The sequence below is a fragment of the Centropristis striata genome, chromosome 20 (assembly GCF_030273125.1).
Source record: "Centropristis striata isolate RG_2023a ecotype Rhode Island chromosome 20, C.striata_1.0, whole genome shotgun sequence".
Taxonomy (NCBI): Eukaryota; Metazoa; Chordata; class Actinopteri; order Perciformes; family Serranidae; genus Centropristis; species Centropristis striata.
Genome location: NC_081536.1, coordinates 33,069,145 through 33,083,510, shown reverse-complemented (window position 1 = coordinate 33,083,510; position 14,366 = coordinate 33,069,145). Strand labels below are relative to the sequence as shown.

The following is a 14,366-nucleotide window of genomic DNA, read 5'->3' as shown; positions in this document are numbered from 1 at the left end:
GTGTCTGTGTTCAGGCGGCGGACTCTCCTCGAGGTCCGGAGGGCTCCAACATGTCCCGGGTGGCCGACCAGCTGCTGCAGGCTGTTAAAGGCATGGAGCCTCACATGGTGGCGTCCATGCTGTCGGAGCTGCGGTCCGACCCGCAGATGGCTCACCGCGCCGGCCTCGACGCCGAGATCAAAGAGATCCTCCACCTGCTGGGCGGGGCCAAAGCTCAGGAGAAGACCGCCGACGACATCGACGACGAGGAGAAGTTCCTGTACGGAGACTCGGAGGACCCCAAACCTCCGCCGGCGTCGGAGCCGCTGCGACACCAGGCGCTGGACCTGTACGGAGACGTGACGGAGGAGGCGCTGTACGGAGACTACCCGCCACAGAAAGCCATGATGGCCCAGACGTACGGCCTCCCGCCGGGGGCCTCGCCGCACCTCCAGGCCCCGCCCACCATGGGCGAGGTGGACGTGAGGTACGCGGGGCGACCCTCCATCAGCCCCGACCAGAACATCACCGTCCAGGTGCCGGACCCCCACTTCCTGCCGGGGACGGAGCCGCTGGGGGAGGGCGAGCGCCAGGCGCTGGAGGAGTACGAGAAGATCCAGGACCTGCTGAAGACCATCGGCCTGGACCTGGGCGTGTCCGAGATCAGCAAGATGGCGGCCAGGACCAAGGAGCGTCTCCAGGGAAGCAAGCCGCCGCCGAAGACGCCCACGCGCCAAAGGCGGTACTCCTCCGACAGCTCCAACGGCAGCCGCGGCCGCAGGAGGCGGAGCCACAGCGACAGCTCCAGCAGCAGCAGCCGGAGCCGCAGCCGGGGCCGCGGGGGCAGCTGGAGCAGCGAGGACCGCAGGAAGCCCGCCAAGCCGTACAAAGACGCCAACGAGTCCACCGCCGAGCAGAAGGCCGCCGCGCCGCCGCCACATAACGAGCCGCCGCCACAAACCCCCGACCCCAACGTCCCCCCTCACCCCGGGGTGCCCATACCCACCTACCCCCCCACACAGGTCCACGGCATGATGGCGCCCAGCTTCCCGCCGCCGGGCTACGGCCAGTACGGGAACTACCTGCCCTACATGCACCAGCAGTGGCCGCCCATGTACCCGCCGCCCGCCATGGGCCTGCCCCCCCGCACCGGCCCCGACGACTTCCCGCCCACGCTGCCCTACAAGCACGCCTACAACAAACCGCCGCCGGAGCCGCCGGCCAAAGGTCAGTCCGCTATTAGGAGAATCTGAAAAATATAATTTTATTGGGGGACTAAAGTTCAGGTTTGTTCCTGATCGACAAATATAAGAAACCCGAGATTTTCTTTATTATCAGAGAAAAGAGGTGAGAAGACGACTTTTGTAGTTGTAGTCCTCAGCAAAGACAAATTAAATCATAAAAAGGTAAATCATTTTGGAAATGTAAAGAAATAGAAGAATAAAAAATATTTTTAAAATGTTAAAAATCCTGATCGACCATAATGAGACAACCGACGTTTTCCTTTAATTAACTGTGGAGTTATTTTTAAAAATGTAATAAAGAAGTAAAATTATAATAGAATTGGAAATATAGAGAAGAAGAAAAAATATATATTTCAAAAAGTTGAAAAATTGAGAAAAATAAAATAATTAAAAGGTTCATTAAAAAAGTGAAAATATAGAGAAAAGTAAATCAAATAAAAATGAGAAAAACAATAAATATAATGAATAGTAATTATTAGCATTACTTTTTCCGATTCCTGCTGTTGGATTATTAACTGTAACTCTTGTTGTTGTTTGTTGTTGTTGTTGTTTGTCAGGTTCGGGGAAGAGTTCGGCTCCGGAGGGCGAGAAGGTCAAAGCGAGCGGCCACGAGCGGAGAGTCTCCGAGGAGCAGAACAACGAGAGCCAGAAACAAAAGGTTGGTGGATCCGATCAGACCAGAACCAGAGGACTGAACCTGTCTCACTGTCTCACTGTCTCTCTGTCTCACTGTCTCTCTGTCTGTCTCACTGTCTCACTGCTTCTCTGTCTCTCTGTCTCACTGTCTCTCTGTCTCACTGTCTCTCTGTCTCACTGTCTCTCTGTCTCTCTGTCTCACTGTCTCTCTGTCTCACTGCTTCTCTGTCTCACTGTCTCTCTGTCTCACTGTCTCTCTGTCTCACTGTCTCTCTGTCTCACTGTCTGTCTCACTGTCTCATTGCTTCTCTGTCTCTCTGTCTCACTGTCTCACTGCTTCTCTGTCTCTCTGTCTCTCTGTCTCTCTGTCTCACTGTCTTTCTGTCTCTCTGTCTCTCTGTCTCACTGTCTCTCTGTCTGTCTCACTGTCTCACTGTCTCACTGCTTCACTGTCTCACTGTCTCTCTGTCTCACTGTCTCTCTGTCTCTCTGTCTCACTGTCTCTCTGTCTCACTGTCTGTCTCACTGTCTCACTGTCTCATTGCTTCTCTGTCTCTCTGTCTCACTGTCTCACTGCTTCTCTGTCTCTCTGTCTCTCTGTCTCACTGTCTCTCTGTCTCTCTGTCTCTCTGTCTCACTGTCTCTCTCTCTGTCTCTCTGTCTCTCTGTCTCACTGCTTCTCTGTCTCACTGTCTCACTGTCTCTCTGTCTCACTGTCTCTCTGTCTCACTGTCTGTTTGCTTCTCTGTCTCTCTGTCTCACTGTCTCTCTGTCTCACTGTCTCTCTGTCTCACTGTCTGTCTCACTGTCTCACTGTCTCATTGCTTCTCTGTCTCTCTGTCTCACTGTCTCTCTGTCTCTCTGTCTCACTGTCTCTCTGTCTGTCTCACTGTCTCACTGCTTCAGGTCCTGGAGGAGCGAGAGAAGCTGAAGCAGGAGCGAGAGGTGAGGATGAAGAAGAAGGAGTATCTGATGAAGGAGCTGGAGAGACTCCGCAAGCAACAAGGTCAGTTCACAAACCGTCAGGTGGACGGAAAGGGAAAAAATAAATAAATGACGCATTATAATTACAAATAAATACAGAAAAACAGTAAAAAAAAAAACAGTAATTTATTCATAAAATTAAAAAAATAATAAAATATTCAGAAAAAATGTAAAAAAAAATAAATATATATAAATACATTTTAAGTTTGTTTCTCTTTATTCTTTCACATTGTTATAGATTTATTACTTTATTTATCTAATAATTATTTTACATTATATATTACAATAATTATAATTATTCTCTTTATATTTGCACATTTATTTTCTTATTCTTTGACAGAAAAATATATAAAAGACATATATAAGTATTAATAAATACAGAAAAAACAGAGTAATTTGTTTGCAAAAATTAGAAAATAATTAAATATTCAGAAAAAAATTAAAAAATAAATATATATAAATACATTTTAAATTAGTTTCTGTCTGTATTTTTTCACATTTTTATTGATTCATTACTTTATTTATACTGATAATTGTTTTAAATTATATGTTATTTATTCTCTTGCAGATGTATTCTCTTATTCTTTGACAGATTTCATGTTTTTTCTGAGCCTCCTGTGACTGTAGACGAAAAGAGAAGAAAAAATAAGTGAAATAAGAGCATAAATACCAGCTGATGGAGAGGAGAGTGTGTGTCTGTCTGTGTGTGTGTGTGTGTGTGTTTGTTGTGGTGTTGTTCAGGCGAGCTGCTGAGGAAGAAGCGGCGAGAGAAGGACGGCCACAAAGACCCTCTGCTGCAGGAGATCAGCCACCTGCAGGAGGAGGTGATGGCTCAGATCTCCAGCCTGCGTAAAGAGCACGAGGCGGCCGAGAAGAAACGCAACGAGATCGAGAAGATCGCGCTCATCCTCGGCCTGCTGCCGTCCGACCGGCCCCGCAGGCCCGCCAAACCGCTCGACGACCACGACCACGAGGACGAGCCGACGCCGCCTCCGCCGCCAGAGAAGAAGAAGCGTGAGCCGGAGCAGAGCCCTGAGGGACGCCCGGCGCCCTGCAGCTCCAGCACTAAGGTACCAACAGGACAGAAGCATAGCTAGGGCTCGTTGTTTTACTGCAGGAGGAACGCTCAGATTAGAAGCTAAGAATTAAAGTTCCTGTAACGAAGCTTATGTGAGCGAGCAGATCGTCTTTTATTTTATTTTATTAGATTATATTAATCGTTCACTAGAGTCAGCAGCTCAGATTACAGTTATTAAACACCTGCTGCTCTCAGTGTAAGATACAGTACCGCATTTCTTTTAAAAATGTCACATTAAAAGCCTGTGAGGAGAGGAGCTCTTTGAGCCACAGAAAGGCTTTTATTGTGAAGTCTCTGCGTCCGGCTGTCGGTGTGTTTCCTGTCTGTGCTCTGAGGAATCAGTGCCGCAGCTTATTTTTATTAACAGTGAATCATATTTAAATGTCTTGTTTTGTCTAAACCTCTAATATATTCAGTTTAATAATTAATACAACAGAGAAATCTGCAGTTTTCCTGCTTTTAAGAGGCTGGAAATGGATTTTTCTGACATTTTTTGCATGTAAAAACTCCTTTTAGAGATGAATTTATTATTGAAGCAGATATGTTTCTGTCGACTAATCGATTAGTCGACTCCTCGCTGCAGCTGGTTTGAAATGTTTCTGATGTTGTGAAGTTGAATATAGATAGTTCAGTGACGGTGACAGAAAGTTTAACAGAAACATCCGACGTGTTTCCCTTCGGTTAGTGAGTTTTAGGTGAAATGATGCAAAAGGAGAAAAATACCCTCTGAACCCAAACAATGAAACTTAAATAAACTTTATCTTGTTAAAAATTGCCTAAAATCCAGTTTATCATAGAAAGAAACTGTAAAAACAGACATTATCACGAGACTTTGAACTTTCCAACGGTCCTTGAACACATCATCAGTTATAAAAAGTGACCGTTACTTGTGTTAACCCATTGACGCCTGAAACGCCTGTAAAACCTCTGGGCGGTTTTAAAATAAGCCCCTGAAACCTGAAGTTTTTCTGGAAATTCAACAGATGTGTCAACGCTTCTACTAAATAATAGATTTTTCAGCCTCTAGCAGATAGAAATGAAATTTAAAAAGTATTTGAGAGCTTATACAAATACTACAAAACGACGTATCCGCTTTCCAGGCTTCACTGGGTTAAATGTTGATATTCGTGTCAGAATCTCTTTATTCTCCATGTGTCATTTAAAATAAACCAGATCCTGTTAAAAATAGAGACACTGGAGACATGATTGATTCTGAGAATCTGTTTACACAGAGCAGAGAGGAGAGGACAGGAGAGGCTGTTTACTTTTTTGGCAATTTCACATCTTGTTTTGGTTATTTTTTGTCTTTTTAAAAAAAAATGTACGTCTTTTTTTTGGTAATTTTGCAACTTTTTTTGGTAATTTTTGTGTCTTTTTGAGGAAAATTTGTGTATTTTTTTGGTCATTTTACGTCTTGTTTTTGTAATTTTGTGTCTTTTTTGGAAATTGTCGGTCATGAGAAAAATTTTTTTACACAGAGCAGAGAGGAGAGGACAGGAGAGGCTGGAAACATGACAATACTTCTATATGTACAATGTTAGGAGAAAACTGTTTTTAGAACATGGAAAAGTGTTTATATATAAATTCTGTTTTGTTCACATTTTAAAAATATATCTTTTGGGGTTCAGAGGGTTAAATCGTTAATATATTAGCTAGTTTATCGAATAATTAGAAGTCAAAATCGTTTGAAAGCGCGACTATCTGATTGTTGACTCTCGTCTTGGAGGCCGGAGCTCCGTGAAGGTAAGAAACTTTTACATTTCTAACATTCTGTGGAGTTTTTTTGTGGCGTTTCAGTGAATCCTGCTCGTGTCGGCTGGTGCCCGCCGCGTTGACTCTCCTCCATCTTTGTTTGTTAGCAGACGTCAGCGGCGCCGCCACCGCCGGGAGCGTCCCCGGACGAGCCGCCCGCCGGCGCCACGGCTCGGCCTCTGACCCCGCCCCTGGAGCCGTTTGAATACTATGACGCTGGAAACCACTGGTGCAAAAACTGTAACGTCACCTCTGGTTCCATGTTTGATTTTTTCACGCACTTGCACAGCAAAACGCACCGAAAGGTTTGTTTTTAAAATTTTACCACAATATTACAAAAAAAAATGTCCACAAACACAACTGTTGAAAAGTTTTTAATCTCCTCTTTTTAATCCCTTTGATATTAATAATTAATTAACTGTTATTTATTTATTTATTTATTTAAGGAGGACAGAAGCTACCAAAATATAAATCAATTACTCAGGAAATTAATTTGCCATTAAATGTACCAGAAATACATTTTTTCTTTATATTAATTTCCCAGATTTATTGACTTTCCTATAATTTTTAAAATTAATTATTAAAATAAACTAATTATTAAAGTAAATAAATAAATACAGGAGTTAATACAAATAAAGAAAACTTTTTTTTTTTAAATATCAATTTGTTCCACATTTTTTCCTCCTTATAATTGTATTTTAAATTGTATTAATTTTTAAATAGTATTTTTTTTTAAATCATTTTAAAATTGTATTCATTAATTGTTTTTTTAATTTAAATTTTAAATCATATTTATTAATTTCCATTTTTTTTATTATTTATTTTAATTGTAGTTATTTAAGATTTTATTCATTAGTTTTTTACATTTTATTTATTAATTAATTTTCCTCTTTATATTTCCCGCCTATTTATTTCTGTCCTTTTTAATTTATTTTTAATCGTAATATTTTGTTGCTTAAAATAGATTTTTATTTTATTTACTTACCTTTGTTTTTCCCACCTATTTATTTCCGTTCTATCTAATTAAATATTTTTTAAATGTATTTTTTTGTTATTTAAAATTGTATTTATTAATTTTTAAGATTTAAATTGTATTCATTAATTTATTAATTTTCCCCTGTGTATTTCCCACCTATTTATTTCCGTTTTATCCCATCATTTACTTTTTAAATCTGTTTTTTATTTAATTTAAAATTGTATTTATTCATTTCCAAATTATATTTATTTTCCCTCTATATTTCCCGCCTATTTATTTCTGTCCTTTTTAATTTATTTTTAATCGTAATATTTTGTTGCTAAAAATTGATTTTTATTTTATTAACTTACCTTTGTTTTTCCCACCTATTTATTTCCGTTCTATCTAATTAAATATTTTTAAATGTATTTTTTTGTTGTTTAAAATTGTATTTATTAATTTTTTAAGATTTAAATTGTATTCATTAATTTATTAATTTTCCCCTGTGTATTTCCCACCTATTTATTTCCGTTTTATCTCATCATTTACTTTTTAAATCTGTTTTTTATTAGGGCCCGAGCAGGCAACGACCTGCGAGGTCCCTATTGTATTTCGAATGATTATTTATTTATCTATTTTTTATTATTATTCTCGTACCCAAATTTGTCACTGCCTGAACATACCCCAAAACTCATGAAACTTTAATTTAATTTAAAATTGTATTTATTCATTTCCAAATTATATTTATTTTCCCTTTGTATTTCCCTCCTATTTATGTAGGTTTAATTATTTATTTGTGGCAGGAGGTTCTGAACTTTTCAACAGTGGTGCAGCCATCTAGTACGAGACTCTTGACTTTCATACGCTCCTTGGCGTCTTCCTCCAGGTTTAATTGTGTCTTTCCCCTTTCAGACCCTGAACCCGTACGACCGGCCGTGGGCCTCCACTCCCACCAAGATCGGGAAGAACCTGCCGTCGGAGGAGAAGCTGACCAAACCGGCCAAAGGTAACCGTCCGTCCTCACCATGCCGCTTTCTGTCCCCATGATGCTGCTGTCCGAGCCGCTCAATCTTGTTAGCCGTCTTCTACTTCCAGGTGGATCTGAGATCGCATCTCTGCACTGCACTTTCTGTGTGTCTTAATGAAAACAGAGCTAACGAGGTGACACAGGCTCTCCTCGGAGGCGGAGGAGAAGACTCCACGATGAAATTCATTAGTGTTTTCAGGACTGAAGGCTGCCGCAGATATCAGCCTGCCGGAGCTTTAACTCCTCCTTACAGACCTTATTTCACACCTCACACCATCTGTTCTGTACACATTTATGCTCAGACGTCTCGTGTCCTGACAGGTTCCTGAAGACGGAGGCGTCCGTCCACCAGGTAAACATGATTGGCAGTCTGCTTTATCGCCGCATGTGTGTTTTAAACGGCGTGCCGCGTGTGTTTTTGGCTGCAGGTTCGGAGTTCCTGCTGCCCGTCAGAGGATTCTTCTGCCTGCTGTGTAAACAGTTTTATGGAGACGCCATCTGTGCAGAAGAGCACGTCACCACTCACGCTCACAACGAGAAGTACAAGGTAGGGACGGCGTCTGGAAGGAACCGGCCAACTCCATTATCTATAACCTTAACCATCAATTAATCCATTAATCGCTATGTTTTTACACATACTCCAGTATGTGTAAAAACATGCATACATGGGCAAAATAACAGATATACAGCCATGGAAAAAAATTATTAGAGCATTGGTTTCTTCATTGAATTTGTTCATTTTAATGCCTGGTACAACTATATATAACAATATGATAACAACAACAATTTTGGTTATTAACAAGAATGTTTCCATCACTGTAGGTGTAGAAATGACCAAAAACAAACAAAATGACCAAAAAAACCCTGTAAAAATGACCAAAAAAACACAAAATCACCCAAAAAAATCCTGTAAAAATGACCAAAAAAAACAAAATCACCAAAAATAAAAGTAAAAATGACTAGAAAAAGACACAAAATGACCAAAAATAAATGTAAAAATGACTAGAAAAAGACACAAATTGATGAAAAATGTATGTAAAAATGACTAAAAAGGACACAAAATTATCGAAATGGACACAAATTGACCAAGATACAGTCATGGGGGGGAAAAATTTAGACCACCCTTGTTTTCTCAAATTTCTTGTACCTTTTACTTTTACTAGGTATTTAAATGAACATTTATTTGGACAAATATAATGATAACAACAAAACTAGCTCAAAAGAGTTTAATTTAAGAGCTGATATCTAGACATTTTCCATGGTTGTCTTGATAAAAACCAAAATCATTATCAAGAAAACGATGGAAATTGTCTAGATATCTGCTCTTAAATTGAACTCTTATCAGCTATTTATTGTTGTTTTCATTATATTTGTCCAAACAAATGCAGATTTAGTTGTACCAGACACTTAATGAACAAATGCAATGAAGAAACCAATGGTGGTCTGATCTTTTTTTCCATGACTGTATATACAGTACTGTGCAAAAAACCTGTTTTGCTAACGGATGCTTTTATTTTGAAAGGACGAAAAGAGACTTGATCCTGTCGATGGTAAAAGTAACTCAGTTAGATTAAACTGTAAAGAAAACGTGAAGGAGTTCAATGTTTTATGTTTTAGCCCCCGAAGAGGCATGAGGTTAGTTTTCACAATAATCTTCATATTTAAATGTGTTTTGTGTTTAAATAAGTTTGTTTGTGTTAATATGAGACTTTCTCCTCTTCACCTGCTGTCAGACTCTTTTTTTTTTTGACAGGTAAAATTGTTGTTTTTGTCAATAGAGTCTGGTGGTTTTGAAGAGATTATAGATAACAGCTTCAGTTCCGAACTCAGAACTCAAAACTTGGCGCTCTACCGCAGTTTAAATCAGACATTTTGATGTGATATCATTATTTTAAGCTCATACTTTGTTATTTTTCCTAATGGAAGCATTTGTTGCACAGGTCTCTTTCAGGAACCGTCAGAAATGTAAAGATCTGTTTGTTTAAAAGAAAAGAAAAGAAAGAAACATGCCTGTGTTCTGTCAGCTTAAAATGCTGTTTTTGTCTGGTGGCTTTGAGGAGAGTGATATGAACGGCTGTGGGCGCCAAAGATCTGATACTGAAAGTCTCATAATAACACAAAAAAAACTAACTTATCGAGGCAACAAAGACCAACAACTCCTGTCTTCTGTGAGTTAAAATGACTGTTTTTATAGATGGAGTCTGGTGGCTTTGAAGAGATCCTAGAAAACGGCTTCAGTTCCGTCACAAAAAGCTGTCTGACAACAAGGTAAAGGGGTGAAAATATTAGAAATATAACCTACACTTGAACTAATATTTAGTGTTTTTAACACGTTTATCTGCGGCCACAGCAGGACACGGCACTCTCTTCAAACCCACCAAACTTCTTTGACAAAACCAGTAATTTTAGCTCATTGATGTTCATTTGATGTTCTGTTCAGGCAAAAGTTTGAGCAGTGTGTTTCTCACTCTGCTGTCTTTCTGTTTTAATGCCTCCTTCACCAGAAACAAATGTACGAGAACCCTCTGTACGAACAGAGGAGGAACCTGGACCGCCAGGCCGGACTGGCCTCCGAGAACAGCGGGAAGAAACGCAAACACGAGGAGGACGAGAAAGGCAACAAGGAGGATAAGTCCAAACACAAAAAGGAGAAAAAAGACAAGGAGAGGAAGAAGGAAGAGGACGATGCTGTTCAGAAGGACAACATAAAAAAGGAGGAAGGGGACGAGGACAAGCTGAAGCCCAACAAGAAAGAGGAGGATTTTAAAAATGCCAAAAGCCTGGACGAGGAGAAACCTTCTTATAGTAAAAAAGACGAGGAAGAAAAGTATAAATGTCCCAAGAAGGATGATAAATACCGCCACAGCAGGGAGGAGGAGGAGAGGGCTAAATACAGCAGGAGGGACGAGGACGACCGATATAAATACAGCAGAGAAGACGAATACCGGTACCGCTACCGGAGGGACGAGGACGGCCGATACGACGACCGCCCCAAGTACGGGCCGAGAGACGACGAGTATAAATATGGTAAATATTCAGATTCCAGATCCAAATACGACCGCGATCGAGACGAAGCAAGACTTAAGGCTGAGAAGCAAGCACCGAAAAAGCCCGAGCCAGCAAAACCATCAGGGAAACCGGAGGTCATCAGGCCCGAACTGCCGCCAAAGCCCCACGACCCGCCAAAAGTCCTCTGTGGACCCAGTCCGGCCATGAGAGCAAAGCTCCGGAAGCAGAGCCTGGAAACCGGCAAACCGGCGCCGGTGGCCACCACCCCCCCGACCCCATCGTTCGGAAAGTTCACGTGGAAGAAGCGGGAGAATGTCCTGGCCAAGGAGGCGGAGAAAGTGGCGGCGGAGTTCATCAAGGATGACGAAGAGGCAGCGAAGCAGAACCCGGTCTCAGTGGAGGACTCTTTCGCCAAGTCTGTGGCCGTGGCGAAGGAGATTGCTGAGAAGCTGGGCGGGCGTCCCACCGGCGTTCCTCCCTGGGTGTCCAACGGCTCCAGGCGGGGAAGGATCCGGCCCAACCTCCCTGCGCCTGCCGCAGTCCTGAGGAAAACCGCCATGATGGGTAAACCTGCACCTCTGAATACCTTCCTGTCCATCCGGCCTCAGAACCCAGGTTTGGTTGGAGCTGATGGTCTCACAAGAGCTCTGAACGCTCAGAACGCACTGCTGGAAGATAAACCTGAGCCGCCAGTTGGTGCTCCCAAACCATTTGAGGCTATGCCTGCACCTGCACCATTTGAGGCTAATCCTCCTCCGGGGGTGTCAACACCTGCCCCTTTTGAAGCTAAACCTCCACCAGTGGTGTCGATGCCTGCACCACCACCAACTGTGTCGAGACCTGCACCTTATGGGGCGAACCCTCCAACGGTGGTGTCTAAACCTGCACCGTTTGAGGTTAATCCTGCCCCTCCAGTTTACAATCCTGCACCACCAGGTTGTAGTCCTGCTCCACTTGGTCGTAGTCCTGCTCCACCGGGTTGTAGTCCTGCTCCCCCTGGTCGTAGTCCTGCTCCACCTGGTTGTAGTCCTGCTCCACCGGGTTGTAGTCTTGCTCCACCGGGTTGTAGTCCTGCACCACCTGGTTGTAGTCCTGCTCCACCGGGTTGTAGTCCTGCACCACCGGGTTGTAGTCCTGCTCCACTTGGTCGTAGTCCTGCTCCACTTGGTCGTAGTCCTGCTCCACCTGGTTGTAGTCCTGCTCCACTTGGTCGTAGTCCTGCACCACCAGGTTGTAGTCCTGCTCCACCGGGTTGTAGTCCTGCCCCGCAAGTTTACAGTCCAGCCCCACTGGTTTGTAATCCTGCCCCACCTGTTTCTAAACCTGCACCAGTTAAGGCTGCCCCTGCTCCATCTGTTTCTAAACCTGCACAACCAACAATGATAAAGATCGTGTCTGATGTCGCAGCTCCCGGCGTCCCGGAGAGCGAGCAAACCCGCACGGTGTTTGTCAAGCCGCCACCTTTCATGAACAGGGGCGATGGAGCTCAGAAGTCTGAGAAACTGAAGAGTAACCTGGCTGCAGCCAAGGCCAAGGACTTGTTTGACATCTTTTACAGTCAGGACAGCCAATCGGGCGCCTCCTCCGTCACCAAACCAGCAACAGACTCCAGAGTTGACGGGAGCAACACCAATAAAAGTCAGCTTCCCTCCCCACAAGGACCAAAACCACCTCAGCATCAGCGTCTAACTGAGTCCCAACCCCCAACTGTGGTACCTCAAGCGCCCAAACTAGACTCTCCAAGTACCCAAACCCAGCCAGAATCAGACATTCAGATTGCATCTGTCTGGTCTTTGCAGAACGCCGCAAGTCCACCACGCGACGTTGCTCCATCTGAAACAAAACCAAAACTTGATCCACCTAAAGCTCAGAGTGCACCCCCAAAAATCCAGTCCCCGACTTTTGCATCCGAGTCCCAAATTGCCCCACAAACTGAGCCAGCCGCACCTCAAACTGAGTCCCAGCCTAATCCGGCTCCTCAAATCCAAACAGAACCCCAGACAGACCAGGACCCCCAGCCCCATCCAGAGACCCATCTTGACACCACTCCAGAACCTGATCGCAAACCAAGCCCCAAAACTCGGGGCAAGGGGACTCCGACCAAGAGGACCCCTCCTGCCACGCGCCCTGTCCGACAAACCAGATCCCAAACCAGATACCAGACCCGGCAGCAGCAGCAGAGCCAGCCCGAGGCCGGTTCGGAAGAGTCTGACTCGGCGGCTACAGACCCAAAGGGGCTGAACACGTCGGATTCTGGCTCGGCGGAGGGGGCGCCCAGCGAGGAGGACAATCAGGCGGAGGTCACGCCTGAAACCTTGGGCCTCCCCTCCGACATGACCTCTCTGAACTTTGATTACGATTTTAACTTTGAGTAGGGGCGGACCGGACTCTGTAGACCCCCTCATGTCTCCAGCAGGTCTTTGATCAATAATTTACTGGACTTGAAGGCAGCTGGTGAGAGACTCTGACGGACTTAAGACTCATAAGTTGCTGACCTTCATCAGTAAAGGACCGGTTTGGTGAAACCTTCTCCGAATTCTCCAGAGTCTCATGTTTACGATGGATATCAGTTTCTACACCTGCGAGCTTCTATTTAAAACTCCCATAAAGACAAAACAGATGTGGGAATATTTCCTTAAATCCTAAAAAGCCTTTGAGTTACATCATGTCGTCAAAAAGTTCTTGTGTTCAGGTCATTTTAAGGCGTTAAAAGCCACTTAATGGGGCAAGAAAGCTAAAAAAAAAAATCACAAAATGTTTCACATGTTCCTCTGATTGTTTCTTCTTCTGCGTCTAAAGTTACACAAATATTCACGTTTTGTTCAGAAAACCACATAAATCTGGAACTTTAGTCTCATTTAAAGGGTTTACAGGTGAAAACGGTTTCCTGAAAGAGTTGAATGAACTGATATCCAGCGTGTCGGCGGACTCTGTAGACTAAATGTTGAACTGTTCCTTTAAAGATCACGTTTCCTCCTGCAGGTAAAGGCCTGTTGTTGTTGTTTTTCTTCTTGTTTTCTACTCGAGTTTATTTTTTTCCTCCTTTTAAAAAGACAACGAGTGAAATGAATATTAAAAAAAAGTCGGACCAAAAGCGTCTCGGTCGGTTCAGGTTGTTGACTGAAGATCCGGGAGTCGGCAGCAGGTTTGTGTCGGATCAGAAAGAAACTGCTCGTTAAACTCGTTAAATCTGTCGCCACAAGTAGTTTTAATAAAAGTTAGTGGAGAAACGGCAGCTCGTCTGTTGTCATTATTATACTAATTGTTTTTCTCAGCCATGAAGTGATACAAAGAAGCTTTTTACTAAATCCTGAGGTATTTGTACTTTCCATTTTTTATGTTTTTGTTCAAAAGGTTTTGAGGTAAATAATTTTTATACATGTTTAAAACTCTCTTTAGGTTATTAGGGTTAAAAATCAACTGGACACTTCACTTAAAGTTTATTTACCATTTTAAATGTTTATTTTTTAAGGTTATTTGCTCTTCAGTTTATTTACATATAACCTAGCACACGTAATTATCTGAAAGGTTTTTTTGGTCTTTAATATATTAAAATAAACACTATATATCTTTTAACAATTTTCAGGACTTTGGATGTTACGCTTGTTATGTTTTGTCTTTTTTTTTTTAAATAGTTTTTGATTATAGTTCAAAGTTTTTTATTTAAAATTTTTAAAATGTATTTTTTAAGGTTCTTCGTTC

At 42.7% G+C, this 14,366-nt stretch overlaps 1 protein-coding gene across 2 annotated transcripts in view; it reads left to right on the top strand.

Moving 5' to 3' along the window:
- The window catches only part of znf318 (zinc finger protein 318), an 18,041-nt gene extending 4,144 nt beyond the window's left edge, over positions 1 to 13,897 (top strand). Inside the window, exons 4-11 of one of the 2 annotated variants that reach the window (XM_059323934.1) lie at positions 15 to 1,206; positions 1,781 to 1,881; positions 2,766 to 2,865; positions 3,585 to 3,913; positions 5,784 to 5,978; positions 7,541 to 7,634; positions 8,084 to 8,202; positions 10,160 to 13,897. In XM_059323934.1, coding sequence (XP_059179917.1) covers positions 15 to 1,206; positions 1,781 to 1,881; positions 2,766 to 2,865; positions 3,585 to 3,913; positions 5,784 to 5,978; positions 7,541 to 7,634; positions 8,084 to 8,202; positions 10,160 to 13,039 — 5,010 coding nt within the window. In that variant the 3' untranslated portion in view covers positions 13,040 to 13,897. Of the gene's footprint in view, positions 1 to 14; positions 1,207 to 1,780; positions 1,882 to 2,765; positions 2,866 to 3,584; positions 3,914 to 5,780; positions 5,979 to 7,540; positions 7,635 to 8,083; positions 8,203 to 10,159 lie in introns of both variants that reach the window. The other variant, XM_059323933.1, reaches the window with a different exon arrangement.
- The last annotated feature ends 469 nt before the right edge of the window (positions 13,898 to 14,366 follow it).